This window comes from Dermacentor albipictus, chromosome 1, assembly GCF_038994185.2.
Source record: "Dermacentor albipictus isolate Rhodes 1998 colony chromosome 1, USDA_Dalb.pri_finalv2, whole genome shotgun sequence".
NCBI lineage: Eukaryota > Metazoa > Arthropoda > Arachnida > Ixodida > Ixodidae > Dermacentor > Dermacentor albipictus.
This window is the reverse complement of record NC_091821.1, coordinates 57812290-57835898: the sequence shown is the minus strand read 5'-3', so window position 1 is coordinate 57835898 and position 23609 is coordinate 57812290. Positions and strand designations below refer to the sequence as shown.

The following is a 23609-nucleotide window of genomic DNA, read 5'->3' as shown; positions in this document are numbered from 1 at the left end:
TGCTAAGCGCCGCGCCGGCTCTGGAGGAGCCACGGCATACGCGACGAGCGGTTACACCTGGCGTATTATTGCTTTCGCAATAAAAATCGCCAGAATTGCCCTTTAAGACTGCTTACGTGTGGGAATGTGAAATCATCCTACAGTTTTGTAGACCTCGGAACGTCATTAACGCGCTCATGAACGCACGCATCTAGGCACACCTTCAGTCAGCCAGAACCGTCCGTGGCGTTGGGGAAGCGTGCCCGTCTCGTAACACGGACGCACAGATCCGATTTCCACCCAGGCAGAAAAGTACAAAATTTCCATTTAATTTAGTCATTCATTCACTTTGTTCACAGGGATCATCCACCTGAGGAATTTTGACGTCAATTCATATATTTTTGACGTGTTTTTTACTCTTTCGCCTAATGCCAACGGTCATGCCGACACCCCCAGATTTTCGCGTAATGCGGCATGTAATGCTTTCGCAACTAAAAGCGTGCATATTGATCTTATTTGACATAAAAATTCCGCCACTCATTGGCCCGGCCTGCGGTGATTCGTGCCTCGCAGATGAGCTTCTGCTAATCTTGCCGCTTACTCTTCCGCCGTGGAAGCTTTCACCTCTTACACCAACTTCTAAAGACGCCATAGCGAAGACCCGAGCACCTCACTGCACAAGCTCATGGTTACAGATGACAGCTTCATGAGTTTGCGTATTTTATTTTTTGCGCGTCGCCCGCCACGATTAGCAGACGACAGGCGCCGCCCAGCACCGTTCTCTCTGCTGACTGCAGCGCTATTTTTGCGTCATAATGCGGAGAAGGGGTGAACTACGCTCCAGACGTACGTGTCGGTCGGAACACCTACCTCTCTAGCCACTATAGCCAGGTCTGCCTATTCGTCAGTTTGTTCGTCAGTTTGTTCATGGATCACCGTGCAATTTTCAACACGTCATTCGCTATACGTCATAGGTATAGCCATGCCTCGGACTGCAACTAGCACTACAGCGAAACACGATGTTGTTTGCACCGGCAAGACGTACGTTCCTTCAGTTTCGCGGCCGATTTTGGAGACCCGGCTTGATGACGGCGGGAGCAAATGCGACAGAAGACTTGATAAAAAGTTTACTGACGTGAACGCAGATACTGAGCCACCGGCAGCAGCGCTCAAAGTTGTCCCAAACGCTAGAAAATGTGATGACAGTGCTCGAAAGCACCAAGATTTCAGCTGTTCACGGATTCAGGTCAGAAGAGACAGTGACGATGGTGGCTGCCGTGGTTTGTCTCTCCCTGACAGGGCCAAGCTGTTTGCCGATATCGACGAAGCGAAGAATGGGCAATGGGCCTCCCTTCCACGAATCAAGAAAAACTTCTGCACTGAACATTACCATGATACAAGCATGTCTGCGGATATGGTAGAAGTTTTCAGACTTGCCAACAACATAACTGTGAATCACTGCATGGCGTCGCGAAAGCCCTCAACCCCAGATGTAGCAACGAATCCCACAACAACATTTGAGCAGGCGTTTGCCAATTACCCGATAATCCTTAAAGAAATTGACAAAAATCATTTGGAGAAGCCATCGAGAATTCAGTGCCAGGCCTGGCCCATTCTACTGCAAGGCCAAGACCTCATCGGTATCACACAAAGAGGTGAAACAGGAACGATCCTGGCGTTCCTCTTACCAGCCATGGTACACATTGACGGTCAGATTCTTCCAAGGGAGGCGAGGAAAGGTCCTTCATGCTTAATCATGGCTCCTACGCTTGAGATCTCGCAGAATATTGAGCGAGAATTCAAGAAATACAACTACCGAGGCTTTAAGTGTGTGTGCGTTAGCGGAGGGGGAAATCGACGAGAACTGACGGCAGCGAAGTCAAGCGTGGAGATTGTCATCGCAACACCTGATCGCCTACACAATATGGCCTCAAGAAAGATAATCGACTTTACTTACGTCACGTTTGTCATACTCCACAAAGCAGATCGCATGTTAGACACGGACTTTAATTTTAACATCCAGGAGCTTATGCTCAAAATACGACCGGACCGGCAGGTAGTCGTAACAGGTACCACCTTGTCAGAAGGCGTGCGTCGCTTCGCCCAGCAGCACATGGCCAACCCCTTCGAGGTGGTAGTCGGCCCCCTACAATTTGCCCCTGTGCACAGTGTGATCCATAAAGTCGTCTTGTGTGACGAGAGTGAAAAGCCGGAGCATCTTACAGATTTTCTTCAATACTGCCTTCATCCAGGCGACAAGACAGTCGTTTTCTTGCGTAAAAGGGACAGGGTAGAACGCCTGACGGTGGAATTGGTTCTGGGTGGCATTAAATGCGACTGCATCCACGAATGCTTGGAGGCTTGTGACCGGCAGCGAGCACTCAATGACTTTCGGAGAGGCACAGTGCCAATCTTGATCGCTACCGACCTTGAATCTCAAGCGTTGGACGTCGAAGATCTGACGCATGTCTTCAACTACGACTCTCCTCTAAACGTAGAAAAATACGTCTATCGAGTAGGCCGCGCAGGTCACGCTGGGCGTCGCGGTTTTTCCGTTACGCTCGTAACCCGTCAGGACTGGATGCAGGCTCGTGATCTGATTGAAGTTTTGGAAGAGGCCAACCAATATGTCCCCCAGGAGCTGTACGCCATGGCTGACCATTTCGACGCATGGAAAAAGCGATGTGCGTTTCGGTCGTTTTAAGAGCGCTTGCGACATAACGGGTTCATCAGCATCACCTGCAACCGCGGCCACTTATAACGCAGTTGATATACGGTTTCTCTCAACGCAGTTGATGTGTAGTAGATAAGTATTTCTGTATGGCATGCTCTGGACAGGTTGCCTTTTACTGCAATAAATAAGGTACAAGCAACAAAACGTGTCATAGAGAACTATGACGGTCACTGACGGTCGCGCCCCTGTCTAGGCAGGCACGTAGGAATTTTTTTTTTTTTCGGAGGGTGCCCAAGCCTCAGGTGCATGGTCTGAACAAATGCTTCCTCGGACACATACGCGCACAAATATATATATATATATATATATATATATATATATATATATATATATATATATATATATATATATATATATATATATATATATATATATATATAATGAGAAGCCAACAAACACTGACACCAAGGACAACATAGGGGAAATTGTGCTTAATGGAATGAAGAAACGATAAATTAATGGAAATTAAAGTGGATGACAAAACTACTTGCCACAGGTGGGAACCGAACCCACAACCTTCGCATTCCGCGTGCGATGCTCTACCAATTGAGCTACCGCGGCGCTGTTTATCCATCCACTTTCTTGGGTATTTATGTGTACTATTAGAACTCTGGGAGTGTTCGCCAGCGCCACCACTTACAGACCTTGGCGGCGGACGTGGAACGTCCTTGCTGCCGCAGGCGTCACGAGACCGTGATCTTTCTGGGTGAAGGCAACTGGTCAATAAACCCACATATGCTACCTGAAGGCATCAATGTTGCCGGATTGTTGGCATCAATGTTGCCTGAAGGCATCAATGTTGCCAGATTGAAGGCATCAATGTTGCTCCGGCAACATTGATGCCTTCGCGCATCTTTGTGGATGTAAACCGCCATTCCTCGCGAGGCGCGGCAGGCGCAAGGCGCGTAAACGCGAGCTTGCGCGCGTCTGCAAGCGTGCGTGTGGTCTGGGCTTAAAACCAGGGTTCAATAACTATTTGTAACGCTTCTATATCCCCTTCAGTCACAAATTATGTTCGACTGCCGATAAATGTGTAAAATTTACGTAATTTGATGCCAAGGTGCTGGAGGCTCCATAGAAAGCAAGTCAAGGCGGGACGAGAATGATGGTGCATTTTCTAAAGAGCTACCATAATTACATGATAACTACATATTAATTTATTTTGCAGTCCAAGGTGCTACGTCTCTTTATTAAATATGGTTAATCACGCGCTCGAATTACATGCAGTGGTTAATTATCTGGCACAAGCACTGCAACGAGGGAAAACGATCTTTTGAAATTACTACCGAAACGCCCCAATTCAAACGTCCCCTCAAACACGGTGGTGCCTTCACCAAAGCAGTCCTCTAAAGCGACAAATTTCTCTCAGAAGTGAAGTGGGTGTACTTCAGAAAAGCAGAACGTTCAATTTCCTCAATGCTTAGTGTTCGTTGTCTATTCCTCGCAACCACAGCATAGTAATGGCAAAAATAAGTCGCGTCCACAAACGTGTACGCTGTGACTGAAGGGGATATAAACCAGAAACGTTAACATTATACAAAATTTTGCACTTAGGATGACGCTCCTTCCTTCTAAGCAGGTAAGTGTAGTTTCTGAAACGCAGAGTTATCATGGGGCATTGGGAAACGTATCTGATAACGCTAGCGTGACACTCTTGAACACTCGATCAAGAATTTTTTAACGCGACAGCGTTAAGGAGCTCGTGTCGCAGAAAAGCCGGTGTCGTCGGTGTCGGCGGCGTTGGCCGTGAGCGATAAATCCCAGCAGGCGCTTCATGAATAAAAAACAACTTGCAAGATGGGATGGGTGGGAATCGAACCAGGGTCTCCGGAGTGTGAGACGGAGGCGCTACCACTCAGCCACGAGTTCGATGCTTCAAAGCCGTACAAAAGCGCCTCTAGTGAATGCGGTGTTGCCTTAGAAACGAGCTGTTTCTAAGGCTCAGGCGTGCGTCGCTTGGTCAGGCGCACATATCGTTGCCGCGCCGAACGCTGCGTTGCTCAACGCTCACCGCGTCCGATGCGGGGCGCGTAGTCGCTGCGTCGTAGCCCATTGTCTTACACCCCTTGGCGGGTCGACGTGAACGCTGTCGCGTTCCACTCTTGAAGGCGAAGCTTAAGCGTCCTCCAATTTTTTTGTTTTTTTAGAAGCTGCATTTGATGAACACGCATTTAAAACGCACAAAAAGGTGGCGTAAATACCCTTTGTGTTCACAAAATTTGACCTTTATTGTAGTTACTATGTCAGAGCAGCCGTCTGTCTAACGCCGCTAGTAAAACGTATTAACGACAACCCGAAACACTTGTATACGTGATCTACTGAAAAATGCGCATTTCACTTACACATTTGAAACGTTGCGTAGACATTACCCGTTACGTGTCCATTACTTCCCCTAAATCTGAACAAGGTGCCTTCTGTTCATCGAGGACACCGGAGAAACAAACTACGAGCCTCGTATATGACGCACGAAAATAGGGGAAAGAAATGGTTCAGTTTGCAATGAACCTACAAAGATTAAAAGCATATCGCTCGTCACTGAGAGCATGCTTCCTACTTCACTGAAATATAAACATCGCGCCTCAACTTCGCTTACCGAGGAAACTGAGGAAATGCAGCTGAATGCTTTGTATGAGGTACAAAAATTGGGAGAAGGCTAGGGTTCAGTAATTATTTTCAAAAGACATAAGTTACATAAACAGTTCGAACATTGAGTGTGCGTCAGCCAAAATGTGGCCCATCTCCTCAAAATATGAAATTTCTGATGTGCATGTTCCTTCCAGGGAACATGTACTCGGGCGCTATACCGTAAAACTATTCCAAACTTTTCTATTCCAATTCTGCAATCAGCCCTCCGCGATCGGTCAACAACTTTTTGGACCACCCACACTTCACCTGTCTGTCCTGCGACGTCACGAAAACTGCCTTAGGTCCCCATCTGATATGACGTGTTCACATTAATTGAGCATGATTTGTCCAAACAAAAGAAACATGGTTATTTCTGATCCGACGCCTCTTCGCCATAGCCCTCAGCTATTGGTCAAACGTTTTCGGGCTGCACCTACTTTACCTGCCTGCCACGCGACGTCACTATACTGCAAAAACTCACGCGTCAAAGTGACGTGTATGCGTTGTTACGATCGGCCTGCGGGGGCTGACGATCTTCGGAGAAGCGACCTCCGAACCCCTCTCAACCCGCTGCGACGACTCGTTTTGTAAAGACGACAATGCGCCTCCTCGTACAGCCCGACGGCGCCGGCATGTCTAGTCACGTTCGAGTATTGTTAGTTGATTCGCTGCCACCTTCACGGTTTGCTTGGAGCAAGAGAACACCTGGAAGGGGATGTTTTGCGGTGCTTTCCCACGGGCCCCAGAGGTCGTCACAGACAATGGACAAACGCGGCGGCCACTGACTGTGGGGTCAGCTCTGGGATCAAGAGTTGCCTGCTCGGTTCAAGACCTCTGTGTGCGTGAACCCTCCCCCTCAAAGGCGGGTCGACTTCGATGACTTAGGACACTCCCATTAGTCGAAGGCTGAACGGCAGTTTTCCCTCACCTAGGGATCTAGAGAGGACAGAGTGTTTTTAAGCAGCCTCCGGCTCTTCAGTGTGCATTCTCTTTCAGTCATGCTAGACTGATGAACTGTAACGTTCTCCACCCTTCATGTAGATATTGTAAATAAATCCCATATTCCTCGTTCTCGATGAGAACAAGTCCCTCCCTTCAACAACGTCCTCAGCGTGGATGAGTTGGACGACGGCATGGGCCAGCTACCATCTATTTCGTGCCCGACCCCAACCCTTACAGCGTTAAAGATGCATTAATATGTCGAACAAAACTGAATTCCCTTCTGAATAGCCGCAAGCTGCCCTGTTCCGGTACGAATAAAAGATGGCTGCCGCCGATCGCTCAGGCACTGGCTATTCGCACCTGCCAGAGATCACGGGTTTATTTGTGCATAATGAAACTTTTTGCGTGGCCGTGTAACGTTTCCGAGCACTTTCGGCACGTTTACGACCTCGTTCTGTCAACTCTTCTTTGCTGGGGATCCGTTTTAACGTCATCCTTAAGCTTCCGTTGCATGCCGCCGCGATTTTCGACCAGCCACAGCATGCTAAGTAAGGGAAAGCGGACCAATCGCAGACGCCGGCACCACCCTCTTCATCCAGTTAGCGATTTTCAGTACGTTGGCTCGGCCCCATCGTATCCCTCTCCGCTTGAGCGTACGCCTCGGCTCTTGTCAGCCAATTAGATAAAACAAGCCGCTCAGTGTATGCAATGTCTTCGTTTTTCAAGCAAACAAAAGTGACCTCCTATGAACGAGGAGAGCGTTTAATTGGTCTGTTCAGGCAAACCTGCGGGTGACCGCCCGATGCTTGCGTCGGCGGTTACGCAAATTTGACGTAAGGAGATTGAAAAAAACACATTGGAATAGTTTTACGTTATAGGGCCCCTAGTGTAATTAACTCGTACGTAGAAGCAGCATAAAATTGAAATGGACAGACACTGTCAGAAGGGGCACATGTCTATAAAAAGAAATTGTCAGCCTTGTAATAGTATTGTAATGGTTCTGCACATTCGACATGGTCGTTTTTAACAACGTATCTAGGATAAGTCGTGATCACACACACACACACACACACACACACACACACACACACACACACACACACACACGCACAAAAAGAAAGAAAAAATAACCGTAAGTACTGTAAGAGCCTTTATTCGATTTTTGATCGTAATGAGATGCTGAGTCTACAAGACTATGTCGACTATCTCTAGACAGTGTTTCAAAAGTTCTGGTATTTCATAATCCAATGACCTCATACCGTAATGCGTGCAGTCGCTGCGCGCGGCCGATTACGCTACTTTAACCGGCCCCTCCCCCCTCAACCTTAGGTTAAACATAGCAAGCTGATTTTGTTTCTTTGCGAATATGATTGAGCAGTCCCAATAAACTGGGCATGTTGCAAGAAGCGCAAGCTGAACTTTTTTTTATGGCGGGAACTGTCAGCGTCAGCCATTTCCGCAATGCGAGCGTGTATGGGGCATCCCACACGTCGTCCGCCACAGCGCGTCGCGGCGAGGCACGAAAGACAATAATCCTAGCTGCCAAGCGGGGGACACGTTATAAAGAAAAGCGTTACTTACGTGGCCACTGTAGTGAGAAAGAAAATTTGGCCTCGGATGTTTTGTTGAATTTTCTAGCGATCAGGCGAAAATGCAAGCTTTCGATATGGGGGAGGGGGGGAGGGGGGTACAAATGGCATACTTTGCCCCTTCACTTTTGACAGTGCGTGGGCAAGTGCCTCCCTTGTCCTTCCCCCCTCCCCCCGGTAGTTACGCCTATGTGTAGTGCTCCTTCACAGAACTAGAAGAATAATTGGCCCGATATTTCTGTGCCGACCGTGCTGTTGTGCCATTACCACAAGCCCGGATTCCGAATCTGCAAGATGCAGAATCTATCCTGCGAGCGCCCTAATTCTCCCTTCACAAGTCAAGATGCTGAGCCGTCAGGCAGCGGGTCCTGCGGGAGAAGCGGAGAAGCCTCGGCAAGCCGCAAGTTTGGACGTGTCAGCGTGTGCCCGACAGCCCGGCGCCGCACCTCCCTTGCCTGGAGGTCACCGCGCGCGCGAACTTTGAACCGGGTGGCCAGCGCGGTCGCTGGTTGGACCCCTCGGACGACCGTCGTGTGCTGACTTTGTATTGGGCCGTTTGAGTGACAATGGGCCTCGGGGATTATAAAAGCAGCGACACGCCGCTCGAAAACAGGATCTGCCGACCCCACCGGGAGAGAGTGTCGCTCCCGACTGGGGTGAGATGTGTAACGCGTTTTCGCCGGACGTCGTCGTGCGAGAACAGTCGCGTTTGTTGTGAGCACTCGGCCCCAGTGCCGACCCGTTCATGTCCTGTATGATAACCTGTATATAATGTATAAAGTCCCTTTTGTTATTCTCATCGACGCCAGGCTCGGAGTCTTCGCTACCAACGCTCTGTCACGAAACGGGTGACGAGCGCTACGGGATCACAAAGCCGTATTCGTGGTGCAGCGGTGCAAGTTCGTAACACTGGTGGCACCGGTTGGGTGTCATAACACTGGATGGCAGCTACGGGATTGACCGGCATCAGCTACCTCGGCGCGGTGAGTGCCTGAAGTTTACCTCAAACACCAGACTTTCTCTGACACAGGTTATAGTAGCTTAGGGAAGGATTTGGTGTTGCATTGTGATAACCTTGAGTGTTTCAAGCCTAGTAAGAGTGTTTTGGAAACCAGGGGATGCTGAGGGGGTAAACAGGGCAGTGTGTGAAATACTTGCGTATGTCTTACTAGTAGTGTTATAGTAGCGTACGGCAGGTATATTCAAAAAGGGTAAACAGCAGGAGGACAGTGTGAACGATGGAGAAGTACAAGGTGAAGGAACTTCTCGAAATTTGTGAGGAGTTGGGCATTGAGTTGGGCTCAACCAAAAGAAAGAATGCGATCCTTGAGGTCATGAGGACTGGGGACGTAACGGCTGAGGAAGCCGCAGAGGCCTGGGCGGATATCAATGAACGTCGGGAAAGGGAGGAAAGGGAGAAGGAACGTTGCGAGCAGGAAAGGAGAGAACAGCAACGTCGCGAGGAGGAAAAGGAGGAAAGGAGAGAGATTCGTGAGCACGAGCTTAAAATGAAAGAGTTGGAGACCCGAAATAGCTCGCCAGCGCCTAGTCTCACTTCTAACGTTCCAAGAATACGCGATCAACTTCCACCCTTTGTCGTCGGAGAGGATATGGCCAAATACCTCGTGAAATTTGAGCACGTCTGCGAACGGAATAGCATTGAGCGATCCCTTTGGGCACAGAATCTGTTAGCCTTGCTTCCTGGGGAGGCATCAGACGTAATAACTTGCTTATCGAAAGAGGCGTTTGAGAGCTACAGTGATGTGAAGGAAGCGCTACTGCGGAAGTACAAATTGTCGCCCGAAGCTTTCCGGCAGAGGTTCCGGTATGCAAAAAAGGGTAAGGAGTCGAATGTTGACTTCGCGTTTCGTCTAAAAGCCGACCTGGTGGAATGGCTGAAGGGCGAAGAGGTTTACGACGACCGCGACAAAATTGTCGAATGCATCGCGTTGGAGCAGTTCTACCGTTGCATTGATGAGGATGTCCGGCTCTGGCTGCAAGATAGGCTAAAAGAGGTTAAGCTAAACAAGGCAGCAGAGTTAGCGGAAGAGTATTATACCCGCCGCAGCTTGCACAGCAAGGCAGTGCGCATAGAGAAAGCAGATAGAAGAGATGGGTTTTACGGGAAGCCCGACGAACGGAAGGAAATCACGCGTCGCGAGTTTCGGGACGACGAGTCGCTTCCCAAAGAAACTGTAAGGGATGGACAGAATGCATCTCAGAATGATGACGATGGTCCGAAACAGCGAAACGAAATGACGCGTTCTTTTGAAAAACGGAAACCGTTAACCTGCTACAATTGCAAAAAGCAAGGGCACATCGCTGCAAGCTGCCCAGAGAGAACTGCTTTTGCAACGATACAGGAAACTCACAAGAACATACGTCTATTGGAGCCCTATGTGCAGGAAATTAAGGTAAACGGCAAGAAGTGCCGAGCACTGCGGGACTCTGCAGCAACTATGGACGTTGTTCACCCGTCTTTCGTCTCCTCGAGTGATTTTACGGGAGAGTGCGTTAGGATACGGCAAGTGGCCGAGAAGGAGAGTGTCTGTTTACCGATCGCAACGGTTATCATTGAAGGAGAATTTGGGAAACTTAACACCGAAGCCGCTGTGTCAGCCGCCCTCCCGGAGCAATTTTCCTACCTCTTCTCAAATAGCTCGGAGCAGCTGCTGAGGGATCAGGGCAAATCATTCTTTGCCGACGTGGCGTACATGGCCCCCACGCGATCCAAAGCGCGCCCGCTGTCGAGGGAACTTGACTTAGCGTCGGTGAGCGAACAGCGGTGCGGTACAGGGACCGATCAGGGTAACTTGAGTGGCGAGCAGTCACGGGAGAGGCAGAGCTCGGAGGCTGGCCTACACGAGCGGGTCCTGGAAGTGAGTGGGAGTGACGCGTGCAGTGCTAGCCGCGATAGAGACGCGACGCCGCAATTAGGCGACGCGGGCTCCACACTCGCTCCGGTTTCCGCCAGCTGGCAGGAGCAGGCTGCAGTTGAAAGGGAAACTCGGATTCGCGAACAACAGGAAGATTGTTCACTAGGCGATCTGAGGAAGAGCGTCAAACGGGGAGTGGAAAAAAAGGGGGTTTCATTTGGCAAGGAATCTGGCTTATTGTACCGCCGCTACACGGATAAGCAGGGTCGCAAATATAAGCAGCTTCGGATTCCGCGAAAATATCACCGGGAAAAATGAATGACCTCATTTGCTTCCTCAGAAGTATGTTTTCGGTCCAAGTGATTTCAAGGGGACCATTCTATTTGTAATTATTATTGCTGATTAATAATTGTTTCTATTTTGTTGCGTTGTTAATTTGAAAATTGGTTGTTTGAGCCTTGTGTACTAGATCGTACACCTGCCTCTTGTTGCAGCGGGAGCAAAAAAAAAGGGGATAGCGATTTAGTTAGGTTGATTTGAATTATGGCTTTGTCTGGTGTTTGACGGGAGACAGAGGGCACTTGTTCGTGTTGGGTGTTGCCTTTTGCCGGTCGGTTTTGCAAGCTGCAGAACGACCAAGCGGGACCAGTGGCGAGAAGCAAGGTCTTAGGAACGACCCGAGCGGAGCTGGTCAAGGTGCCTTGGCGACGACGCGGTGAGCAGAGCTCCTGTCCTGGCGAGTCGGACCTGGGCACGTGAAGTTACCTGGCGTCCCGACACTGGACGTGAACTTGGACGAGCCTGACGAACGTGCGCGCCCGGCATCCGAGCCACGTGGAGGCAGCTCGTCTTCCCGGCGCCTTATCTGAGGGCGGGGATGCTGTTGTGCCATTACCACAAGCCCGGATTCCGAATCTGCAAGATGCAGAATCTATCCTGCGAGCGCCCTAATTCTCCCTTCACAAGTCAAGATGCTGAGCCGTCAGGCAGCGGGTCCTGCGGGAGAAGCGGAGAAGCCTCGGCAAGCCGCAAGTTTGGACGTGTCAGCGTGTGCCCGACAGCCCGGCGCCGCACCTCCCTTGCCTGGAGGTCACCGCGCGCGCGAACTTTGAACCGGGTGGCCAGCGCGGTCGCTGGTTGGACCCCTCGGACGACCGTCGTGTGCTGACTTTGTATTGGGCCGTTTGAGTGACAATGGGCCTCGGGGATTATAAAAGCAGCGACACGCCGCTCGAAAACAGGATCTGCCGACCCCACCGGGAGAGAGTGTCGCTCCCGACTGGGGTGAGATGTGTAACGCGTTTTCGCCGGACGTCGTCGTGCGAGAACAGTCGCGTTTGTTGTGAGCACTCGGCCCCAGTGCCGACCCGTTCATGTCCTGTATGATAACCTGTATATAATGTATAAAGTCCCTTTTGTTATTCTCATCGACGCCAGGCTCGGAGTCTTCGCTACCAACGCTCTGTCACGAAACGGGTGACGAGCGCTACGGGATCACAAAGCCGTATTCGTGGTGCAGCGGTGCAAGTTCGTAACACTGGTGGCACCGGTTGGGTGTCATAACAGTGCACCCGTGGCTCTTCGCAGTTCACTTCGAACTCGGTCGCTCTGTGTGGATCTAAAACGAAATTCCCCTGCTTGTATCGAGGGGGACAATGAAGCCGTGAAACTGACACTAGGCTCTCTTGCCCAAGTCAGAGCGACGAATTTAGCGATATGTAAACCCCCCTACCGCCCATGGCAACCTGTTGGGAAAATCAGTTTCTTTGCACGCGAGCAGGAGCGCATCTCTTGCGGAAAAGAAGCGGGCGTGTCAGTGCTTGAACTTTTATTCCTTTTTCGCTTGCGAAAATGGGCGGATACTTCTATTCCCGGGGGAGGGGGGGGGGGGAGGGTTGCCTTGTTGCCCCGGAACGTGTTTGATTCTAGATGGATTTTAGGGAGACGCACGCCTGTCCGCCACGTGCACGACCCTGTAGAAGGTGCGTCTGTCAACCTGCCGCTCATTAACAAAAAACTGCTTCGGGACATTTTATATCACATAAAATTGGAGTAATGGTGTATAATGCAGTAATGAGTAACGGAGTGAAGCATAAGAGTTATGCGAAGGTTGTGGGTTGAGTACCCAACGGCAACAAGTTATCTTTTCGTGCACTTTCATTTGCCCTTTTCTTTATTAGTTTCTGCATTTCCCTGTCAACTACATGCTTTCCTTGGCTCTATTACCTGCTGGCTTTATATGGCCGTGATTAACAAAAATCTAGCCGCTCTATTTCCCTTCTCCTCGTTCATTCATAGCGAGGATCTCGAATCTGGCCGTCTTGACGCCATTAGGTGACATGCGGGGGTTTATTAGCTACGTGTCTACTCTCCTAAGTTCACGCGTTACATGACTTCATTGGGCATAAAGAAAAGCAGGTGTTCCACATCCGCCCGCCATGGCTTTGACTGGCGCTGGCTAACACTCCCAGGGCTATATCTAGTACACATAAATACCCAAGTTAGCGAACGGATTGATGGCCGACGCTGCAGCACAATTGGCACGTATGGCGCATCACACGCGTAATGCGAAGGTTGTGGGTTCGGCCCCGCCCACCAGCAACAAGTTATCTTTCCGTCCTCTTCCATTTTCTCTTTGCACCCCCCCCCCCCCCCCCCGCTTCATTATTTTCTGCATTTCAATTTTAACCACAGCTAATTGTCCCTATGCTCTCCTTGGCTTCATTGCCTGCTGGCTTTTATTCAATAGAGCGAACCTTTCTAATCCTTCTGCGCCTACTTTCCCAGCCTTTAGGTAAATAGGCACGAAACTGCAAAGTATCGCCATCTCGCGGATTTGCGTGATGATGATCGCGTGACGTATTTACATGGGGCAACTTTTCGATGGAGCCCGGCGGAGAACACTTGCGTGTTTAAAGAGCAAACAAGCGGTGCAATACAGAAAGGCCCGCGCAACTGTGCGCAAACAACATTCCTCGTCTGCGCGCGCTTTCGCCCCACATTCCCCGTCCTCGCATTACGTACCCTTGCGTCGGTATGCAGAAAACATCCACTGATTGTCGATTGTTTGCGCCGAAATAACTGGCTCTTGCTCTATATCCGCAGCACGATTTAGAGGAGGATGCTGGTAAATTAACAACAACAACAAAAAAAGACAGTGTACATACAGAATTAGACACACTAAAACAGCACGACATGTACGGGACAGAAAAAGGACGACATCGTCCAATCAGCGCTGTGTAGTATATATGCTTTTTCTGTCGATATTGCCGCGCTCCTAGTTTCCTTTGTACCCGGAGAAAAACATGACTGGCTTAAGCCGAAGCAAATGACGACGCTGTCGGCATGAGTCTCGCCAATGATGTAAAAGCAAAACAACAGTAGGTGGAGGAAAGTTTCCAGAGTAAGCTCAGCGAGAAAAAGAAGTTTCACATTGGCTATAAAGCTTTTCCTGATTGAGATACTATCCCTAATTTATTAGTGCATGCGTATTGCGCTCTAGTTGATTAGTTAACATTTTGCGACCTGATTCACTTTTAGAAGTCGACCACTACATATATTATCCCCGCCAGAAAATTGTCACAAGTCAGTTTATTATTTTCTTAAATTTACCGAGTGCGTAATTCGCTCGTCCGCAAATGACGCACGAATCGAAAGAGGGATTACTCATCCATCCGGTCGTTTTTGCATTGTTTCTTCGCACGCGCGCTGGGTCGAGAGAGAGAGAGAGAGAGAGAGAAGAAGCAAGACGCAGTCACGTCTGTTTACCTCTGCTGCGAAGCACGACGAATGCTGCCCGTTTGTTTGCGTGCCTAAAATAGCACCTTGTCTCTGGGCGGTGCGAAGAACAACAGTGTCACGGTAGAAGGAGAGAGGGAGAGACGACATCGATCTTCTGGAATATTTCAATAAACAGTGTTTCAAGCGGCAAACGACACCTTTTGTTTGAGCCACGTCACTTGCATTCAATCACCTGATCAGATTCCTATTTCTTGCTTCGGCCATTCCACTGCATGTGGTTACTGAAAGCGACGAAAATGTATGTATGTATGTATGTATGTATGTATGTATGTATGTATGTATGTATGTATGTATGTATGTATGTATGTATGTATGTATGTATGTATGTATGTATGTGTGTGTGTGTGCGTATGTATGTATGTATGTATGTATGTATGTATGTATGTATGTATGTATGTATGTATGTATGTATGTATGTATTGTATGTATGTATGTGACTCATATCCGGCTACTTTAGGTGCATATTGCTTTAAGAGGCGGACGTTGTTGCACATTACAGTCAGCTAATTATTAAAATTTCGCTGTTCAAGTTTTCATTTATTCACATATGTTCTCATTGCGTAATTGAAGCTGGACATTAGATAATGATGTCGCAACTAAGTTCTGAGTCTGGCACCATGATTCGAGGCATGCCTCCCCATAATGCGCCTACGAAATATATTGACGTTGAAGTTATTATTTCCTTGGAGTGCATATCTTGCGCCCTGCTGGACAAATTGAACTTGACGTGGAAACGACCACGAAAATTCAAGAGGCCGACTTGTGGTGGTGTGCACAGCAAATGCATAACCTGCCCCAAAATATGATCGGTCGATTGACACGTGAGTGACTGGGCACACCATCCGACCCAGATGTACAAACAAACAAACAAACCAACAAACAAACAAACAAACAAACAAGCAAACAAACAAACAAATACGCAGATCCCACGCGCTGCGGGAATCGATGAGTAGCCAGATTGACCAACGTGTTTGCCTAAACTCGAAAGCAATCAGCAATGTGACGAAGGGGTTGGGCATACCTCTCTCAGACACAGCAGTGGTGTTACGTACAGTAAAACAGAAAAAAAATCAAGGTTTTCGTAAACCTTATTAAGGTGGCTAACTCTGGTAACAAAGCCCCTTTTACAAGAGTGAATAAAATATCTGAAAGATAGCACACTTTGTTTTAATTTGAATAGAGTTTCCTCACTGTGAACTACAGGTGAATGAAGCACGAATACTGGATGTAGACCTAGATGGTCTTTTGTGGCCGTGCAAACTCTTGCAGATTAGTTGCAGATTAGTGAAGAACCTGCTCGATGGTGCGAGGCAACATGGCCTCTTTGTGATGGTGCGCAGTCGGGTATCATGACTCCAACTCGAAGCGAGCAGAGTTTTGAGATGTTGTGCGCCATGATATTTAAGTATTCTTGTGATTGTCGCAAATTATGCACAAGATTGTCTTTATCATCCCATAGTAATAAGTTGTCTTGATACCTAAAAACCTCGCAACGCTGTGTAAAAAAAAAAAAAAGCTCCCCACCAAAGTCTGGCCACTAGCGCTTGTACAATTTAACTTAACTAAGTTAAGTTGTGTTCCTACTTTATGAGTTTAACCATTGTCAGTATCAGAATAAAGATGTGCAAAATCTGTCTCAGGAACTCTTCAAATGATTGCAATTTAGCCGGTAATCCCAGCAATTACCAATCGGCTGTTCTGAACTGTTGATTTAGTTTCGGCTTGTTCCTTACGTTTGATATGACAAGAGATACGCATTGCTTTTGATTTTGCGATTTAAATCTCCCACTTCTCATCACTCAGAGGGAAAAAAGAGTTCAGAAACTCCAACTGCAGAAAATCCTAGGGAATCTAGGGACTACCTAACGCCTTTAGGGCGACGACGGAAGCAACGGAAGTGTGTGGTGGCGTCGAGGTCGCGGATCATATGATTGTGATTCTGCAGATCCCGTCAAAAGCTCTATCCTCGCCTGCGCTTGCAGACAGTTCGCCTTGTTTTCTTTATGTGAGCGTCTGTCCTGTGTTCTTCGTGTGGCAGCTGACACTTAACCTCGCGGCGAAATGTTTGCGAGGGTGCTCCTCGCGGCGAGCATCATTTGCTGTGAGTATACAGCCGCTGCCAATGCTGCCTTTTGTCGGCCGATTTGTACCGCGTATATCGTTAATTATTTCATGCAATGTGTGTTTCTTTAGCACTATGATAACATATTTCTTTTTGTTTCTGCATTGTATTTTAGTTGAGTGCATGGAAGTGATCCGATAACTTGTGGTCGTATTTGACATTACAACTTTTGACGAACACTGCTCGATGAATGAAAATACCCCTGATCACACGTGCACTTTTCAGCGTGCTTGAGTCAGTGCAGCTCGTTTCAGATCGAGTGATCTGACACGGTCGATTCAAATGTAGTTGACAGCTCTGTGCTTCGAACGCACTCATATAAAGTGCTCGTGCGAAAGGGGAGATTTTTCTGCGTTTGGGTGTAGTTGCTGTGTCGAAGTTTGAATCGGGATAAACCAAAATCCATTGTCATGTAAGAAGCACAATGGAAGCCCATTGTATGATCTGTTCGCCTATGATCGCATTTGCGGGTGGAAGTTACTCTTTGAAGTTAGCACAATATGCGGTACGTGTGACGTCGCATTGCTGCATTAATGAAACCTCTTACGGCGTTTATGGAACTAGCGTAAGGTGGCAATCGACTACTGTTATGCTGAAAGTCCAGTCTTGGACTGTGTCGAAAGATCTGAACAGCTGCGGTCGTACAATCGCGATTGTTATTTAGATGTGACGCGCATTGCGGCATAATGAAAACTATTTTTCTCTGTCTATGGCTGATTCGCAATCTCGAATTTTGAGTCCGGTCATGGTTATGCAGAACCCGCGTTGATGGGTTTATGGCAGGCGGCACTTATTTTTCATATCCGCTTTAGGCGCTGCTTGTACAATCGTGCACGCCAAGATAATGCCTAAAAATAAAATTACTAATGAAAATTGTAAAGGAAGCAGAGGTTTGCGTGAGAATGGAGACTTGCCGTGATCAACAACGGTCGAAGGAAGGATTTTTCTGGAGCCATCGTTTCGACAAGGAAACTTCATCAGTCAACAACAGGCAAAGTTGTTACTCTGACAAAGACAAGTTCCCTTTGCTGAAACACTGGCTCCAGATACATTTCTGGTTTGACCGCTGTTGATCACTTTGCAGTTTAAAGTATTTAAAGTGTGCTGCACACATCATAAGACACTTATAATTGGACCTGTGCTACAAGCTATATTTATTTTGGCTAAGCATGCCAGAGAAAAAAGTTATAACATAGATGTCTGGCCATTTCTTTGTGGCACCAGTATGTAGACATGTGGTGCACTTGGTCTTCTGTAGTTCTTTGGGTAAATTTCTCAGGCAGCTGGGTGTTCTCAAAGTACACTTCATGTTCCATGCATTAAGTACTTTTAAGATTCAGGACGTGTAGTCCACATTTGTGGACAGAACAAAAGTTGTTGAAAAATTCTTATTCAGTTTTGCAGCTGTATGTTTTAATGATACTGAAGGCCCAAGAAATCTTGAAGCTAAATTTTCAGAACTAGCCAAAGGAACAGTCCTTGCTGCTTATAACAAATGACGAGTTGTCTCTGTCTACCTTCAGTCCTTAAGTCACTGCCAAAAACAACCATAATGGTTGGCTCCTGCTGCCTTGCAACAGGGTACTTTGTCAGCCTGCTTCACTTTTAAGTAATACTGGTGTCACACGACCAGTTTTGATTGCAATCAAGCCTGATCCAGATCAAAATTCCTGACTGCGATTGGCTCCCCCATGCATCTTGCCCAAAGGAGCGAATTGCAACCGATAAGTTTGATCTGGATTGGGCTTGATCGCAATCAAAAGTGTGCCGTGTGACACCCATATAAGATTAAACCCATCATGCTGTCTTTTCTTTGTTTTTTGCTTAACTTGCATTTGTGGCTCAAATGAAATGTGCTTTATATTTTCAGGAATGGTATGTATTTTGGGGCTTTGCTTTTATGCCCCTCCTTTTTTTACATTGACACCATTTGGGGCCTCACTGAGCAGATGTTTGATTTTGTATGCTTTGTGCACCTGTGTAAAATAAAGCTGCGAGATATTATGAAAAAGAACTGCATTTAAGCAGTTACTCACCACTGCTGAAATCTACATTTCATCTAGGTCAAGTGGTTTGTTGAGGATCATCTGTCCTTATTTGTACTAATAGGACAAGTGATACTCATTACAGGAACCTGGCTTTTTTTTCCCACAATGCCTGAATTTGTTCTCTCGTAACACTAGTTACAAAAAAGGACGTTGAGTTACGTAATGGGAAAAGAGCAAAAAACTTTTCAATTTAATGCCTCTGTCACTCCCTGTGTTACAGGCACTTTCACTCCTCAGTGAAGTTGACCTGTGTCTGTACTTCAGGTATGGTTAGAACGATAAGATGCTGTGTCATCCAACTCAATGCTCATTCAGATGCTGAGCCCGGTTAAACTTCTGGATACCATGTCTCACTAGGTGTGCCCAAGACAAGGACATAGTTGACAAATGGGCCTCTGCTGCAATAATAACAATGTAGCCGGCAATTTTTATTGAGAGAAAGCTACTTTGTTTATTTAGTTGTAGGTGAAAGGTTGGCGATTTATTATTAATCCAGCTTACAACTACACGCATTGATTTGCACACTGTGGCATTGTACTGAGGGAAGATATCAATGGGAAACTTTATCCGTTCATGTTTATACTTTTTTGAAGTTACTTCTATATTTTTTGTACTTGTTTTGTGTGTGCTAGCCTGCTGAGCTTGAGCAAGCTGACAGCAGCCTTGAATCTTTTTGGAAATGGCACCAGAGAACACAAAGAACAATACGTTTTGACCAGCTTCGATCGCATTTGAGGATTTCAATCACTTAGTGACATATTGTATGCAGGAAGTTAACAGCAGTTGATGTTGCAAAGAGCATTTAGTTGGACCTAGTTGCCAGCAGCATCTGTTTTGAAGATTTTAGTGCAAATTGACTTAATGATTATTGAAACCACCCACATGACAGGAATGCAACAACAATTTTGTTAATATGAAGAACATGAACTTGCTGAAATTTATTCTGTTGAAAAAAATACTGGTCTGTTTATTTGACTGAACTGTTTGTTTTGTAAAGATACCAGTGAGGGCATAATGATATTCTTGCTTTTAACAAGGAAGGTAGTAGTATACGGGAATGAGGCCAATAAATTTCACACAGCTGAGAATGATTTTTTTGCCAGTGTTGCATATTTTCATTCCCTCTGTGTTGTGGCTCCTTTAGGCCTTGTTGGGGTTGTTGGATTTAAGGAGTTAGAGTTATCGCTAGGAGTATGAACCTCATATGGTACTCGTTGCTATGCCTACCAAATTTTGTGGAGCTGTTGAGAGTTATGACGTCATAAAGAAAACATAGCATTTCTTCAATTTTTCTGTTAGAAAATAAAATGAAATAAAAAGAAATGTCTGTTAAAAACTGCTAAGCGGCAAGGAACCCCACTGGCATGATTAAAAAACATAGTCCGAAAAAGAATATTGAAGTAAGATTCGTAGTGCTAAGCACAAATTCTTTTCACATTACCTCCCAATCCATGATAAAAAATAACTAAAAGAAACTCTGGACAGTGATCTCCCCTTGAAAACAGACAGACTGAATCTCACTTTAAGACGATACCAGAGCGCCTGTTTCAGAAGAATCCTCAGTCGAAATTAATAATTTCTTTACCTTGATGTTCACATGCGAGGATTACTCTACCATTTCTGCAATTCCAAACATAAAATATAGGTATATGGTGCCAATAAAGATTGATTATAGCATTTCATCTCTAATTAAGAATCTGAAGGCCTCTACCTCAGCTGGCATTGATGGTATTGATAATAAAATTTTAAAGCATACAGTTGCATATTCAGCCCCAATCCTCTCACGCATTTTCGAGCAGCCCTTATCAACAGGGGAACTACCATGTGACTGGAAAGTTGGGAAAACTAGTCTGATCTTTAAGTCTGGGGATAAAAGCAAGATAAGTAATTACTGACCCATATCATTAACAAGCATTCCATGTAAACTTCTAGAGCATGTCATAGCATCTAATATTGTGCAGCACTTAGGAGCTAACAATTTTTTCTATCCAATGTAACATGGCTTTAGGAAAGGACCTTCTTGTGAGGCTCAACTCATCGAATTCACTCATGAGCTATTCATATACATAGACCATGGATTCCAGTTTGATAGCATATTATTGACTTTGCTAAAGCCTTTGATCGCATTCCCCACTCTAGAATGATAGCCAAGCTGCCATTATTACATTAAGACAGCCTTACAATATCGTGGATGAGGAACTTTCTCGTGTCCTGCAAACGGTTTACGTTTACTCGCAATCATTCGTCTTCCTTGGCCGACGTGACATATGCTGGTATATCTCAAGGTAGTGTACTGAGTCTGCTATTGCTTTTCATCTAAATCAACAATTTGCCGTCCACCTCACATCAACAAACAGATCATTTGCTGACGATTGCGTAAGTTATCACAAAATTAAGACGCTCGATGGTCACTTCGCTCTTCGAAAAGATCTAGATGAAATTATAAACTGGTGCACGCTATGGCAAATGTTACTAAATACAGGAAAATGCAAATTAATGACCATCAGCTGAAAGCAAACAAACTCTGTTTACACTTACTTGCTTAATAACGATGCTGCCGCTATCACCCCCTTGTACAAATATCTTGGTATCCATATTACAACTAACCTATCGTGGAGGTCACATATAAAACATGTTACAGCAAAAGCATCTAGCACACTTGGTTTCCTAAAACGAAACTTACGTGAAACCCCCTCAGCCACTCATAAAATAGAGTACAGAGCCTTTGTTCTTCCAAAGCCCGAATTCGCATCCGCCATCTGGTTGCCACATTAGGAATACTTAATCAATTCTCTCTAATCTGTTCAAAACCGTGCTGGACGTTTCATCACCAAAGATGACAGTAGGCATTCTAGTGTTGCTGTTATAAATAAATCACTGTCACTCCAATCTCTTGAATCACGAAGATTGGAAGCTCTGCTTTGCTTACTGCACAAAATAACTCGCAGTCAGCACACAGCTACATTACAAATTTGCCAACCATTTCGCACATCTTGCCGCTTATATAACACACACAGTTTCACACGTATGTTTGGCCGCACAAACGCATTTAATAAATCTGCATTACCTCGGGCAATAGCAGCTTGGAATGAACTTCCAAGCCACTTTGTTGAAAATAATAACCTGGAATCTTTTAAATAAACATTTAAAAAATGATTTCATAGCATAGTCATGTGCACATTTTGTTTTATTTGCCTCATGTGACTTAGCTGTCATCATCCTTGTTTCTTGCCTGCTGTTTATATGTATACATACGTTTTCAGCCCTTTTCCAAGAGTTTCATTACGCCATGTGTTTTTCTGCTTGCTCAGAGTGTTGTTGTTCCTGGCTTGCTCAATGTTAAACGCTGCCATTTTTTTTCAATTCTTTGATTTGTTGTTAGTTACATTCTCCTGTTTTCGCTATATGTTGTTCTTTTCTTACCCCCTCCTCCCCCCCTCACGCAATACTAAATAAGTTTGCTTATGCAAGCGCAGCTGTGCATGAGTAGTAAAAGTGTGAGCTATGATGATTTGAATGACTGGTAGGTTTGGTAATTTTCTACTCCTTAGTCCCCCTGGTTACAACCGTGACTGGTGGTCATTAGCATTCTTTTTGCCCGGAGTAGACAAAAAAGTGTGTTTATTATTGGACAGTTTTAACTTGGCATTCTTTAGCTCCTCTCAGACCCATGCACCATAACAAGTTACATACAGCTGCTCAGTGGGATTGCTAGTGCATGTGCACACAACACTTACGCATGTGGCACTGGAAAGTGGTATGCAGCCCTCATTTCACTGCCAAACTGACTGAGTGGAACATGATGGTGCCTCCACTGGGTTTCTTTGTTGTTTTGCAGCCGGACTCGCCATTCATTGATTGCTTGAGTCTCTGGGATAAACATTTATCAAAAATGCGAAATGAACACAGTTCTCTAGCACTTGAGTACTCAAAATGTGAGCTGAATGGACTGTAAGAGAAACTCAGATAAAGCTGTCTGTTATAGCATGACAAGCACTTGGAAACCAGCAGAAGTTGCTTATGTAGATCAAGACTTGAATGTCTCATTTAAAGAAATTTTTGTTTATTCAGGGTGCAAGGTAGTTCGTACCTGAGATTGAGTGACATGCTGCAGGTGAAACTAGCTGATGGTAATGAATGGTAGTACTCGCATTGTGTGCACTAGCGCAACACTTGTGCCTTGTGTCTGAGGGGTTATACAATGGGTGTAGAAGAAAATGCGAGCCAAACTGCGTGTCTTTAGTACCTTGCAGTGGCATGATAGGCACAGTGGCATAGACACTGGCATTGACTGCTTCAGTGAAGGAGGAGGGCCTACTCAATTCGTGTCCTCTCATGGTGTCATCTTTGCGCTGTCTTGTTGTTATCTCGATTCTTCGCATGTTGCTCGTGTTTTGCTTTACAAGGGTAGTTTTCAATGTTTATGTTCCTGAATGAATGCGCATTGATAGCAGTATTGGGAGGTTTATCATATCAAGGACTTTGGGTATTGTGTAAAGATGTGCACATGCTGTGGCCTTTCCTGCTTTTATTTTGCCACACAGGATTAGTGAGTGGGAGTGCGAGCTCGCATGATACTTTGGCTTCTTTTGAATAAGCACTGCCAAGTGTGCAGTGCAGCTTGATGAGAATGTCAAATATTCTTTTGGCTTCTGTTTCTATTGCAGCAATGTACACGATGGCTGTACTAAAGTAACAATTATATGTCAGTACTGTTTCTCCTCGTGCTTCATGACTACTCAGTTTCATTCTTAGCGGGCAACACTGCAGAAGCTACGCAAGTAACACAGCTTAGTTGGCTTTGGAAGCTTTGATTATGGACCCACATTCCATTACTTTTATCAGCAAGGCGTCAACGGGGTTGCACAAGGCCAAGCTTTAGTTTTTTAATGC

At 46.3% G+C, this 23609-nt stretch overlaps 2 protein-coding genes and 1 non-coding gene across 3 annotated transcripts in view; 2 read left to right on the top strand and 1 right to left on the bottom strand.

Annotated features, from left to right (window-relative positions):
• The first annotated feature begins 851 nt into the window (after positions 1–851).
• LOC135899303 (probable ATP-dependent RNA helicase DDX43) lies at positions 852–2843 on the top strand. The gene has a single exon (XM_065428542.1). The coding sequence runs from the start codon at positions 962–964 to the stop codon at positions 2681–2683; it is 1722 nt and encodes a 573-aa protein (XP_065284614.1). The 5' UTR covers positions 852–961; the 3' UTR covers positions 2684–2843.
• A 358-nt stretch (positions 2844–3201) lies between these two features.
• On the bottom strand, positions 3202–3274 carry TRNAP-CGG (transfer RNA proline (anticodon CGG)). Its single transcript has one exon. It is a non-coding gene; the product is annotated as a tRNA-Pro (tRNA).
• A 13195-nt stretch (positions 3275–16469) lies between these two features.
• Positions 16470–23609, top strand: part of Sap-r (prosaposin) — a 119293-nt gene continuing 112153 nt past the window's right edge. The window contains exon 1 of the mRNA XM_065428627.1: positions 16470–16647. Within this exon, the coding sequence (XP_065284699.1) occupies positions 16608–16647 (40 nt within the window). The 5' untranslated portion in view covers positions 16470–16607. The remainder of the gene's footprint in view (positions 16648–23609) is intronic.

Excerpts from the sequence above, each read along its gene's own strand:
- LOC135899303 (XM_065428542.1), top strand. The coding sequence starts at position 962 with ATGCCTCGGACTGCAACTAGCACTACAGCGAAACACGATGTTGTTTGC.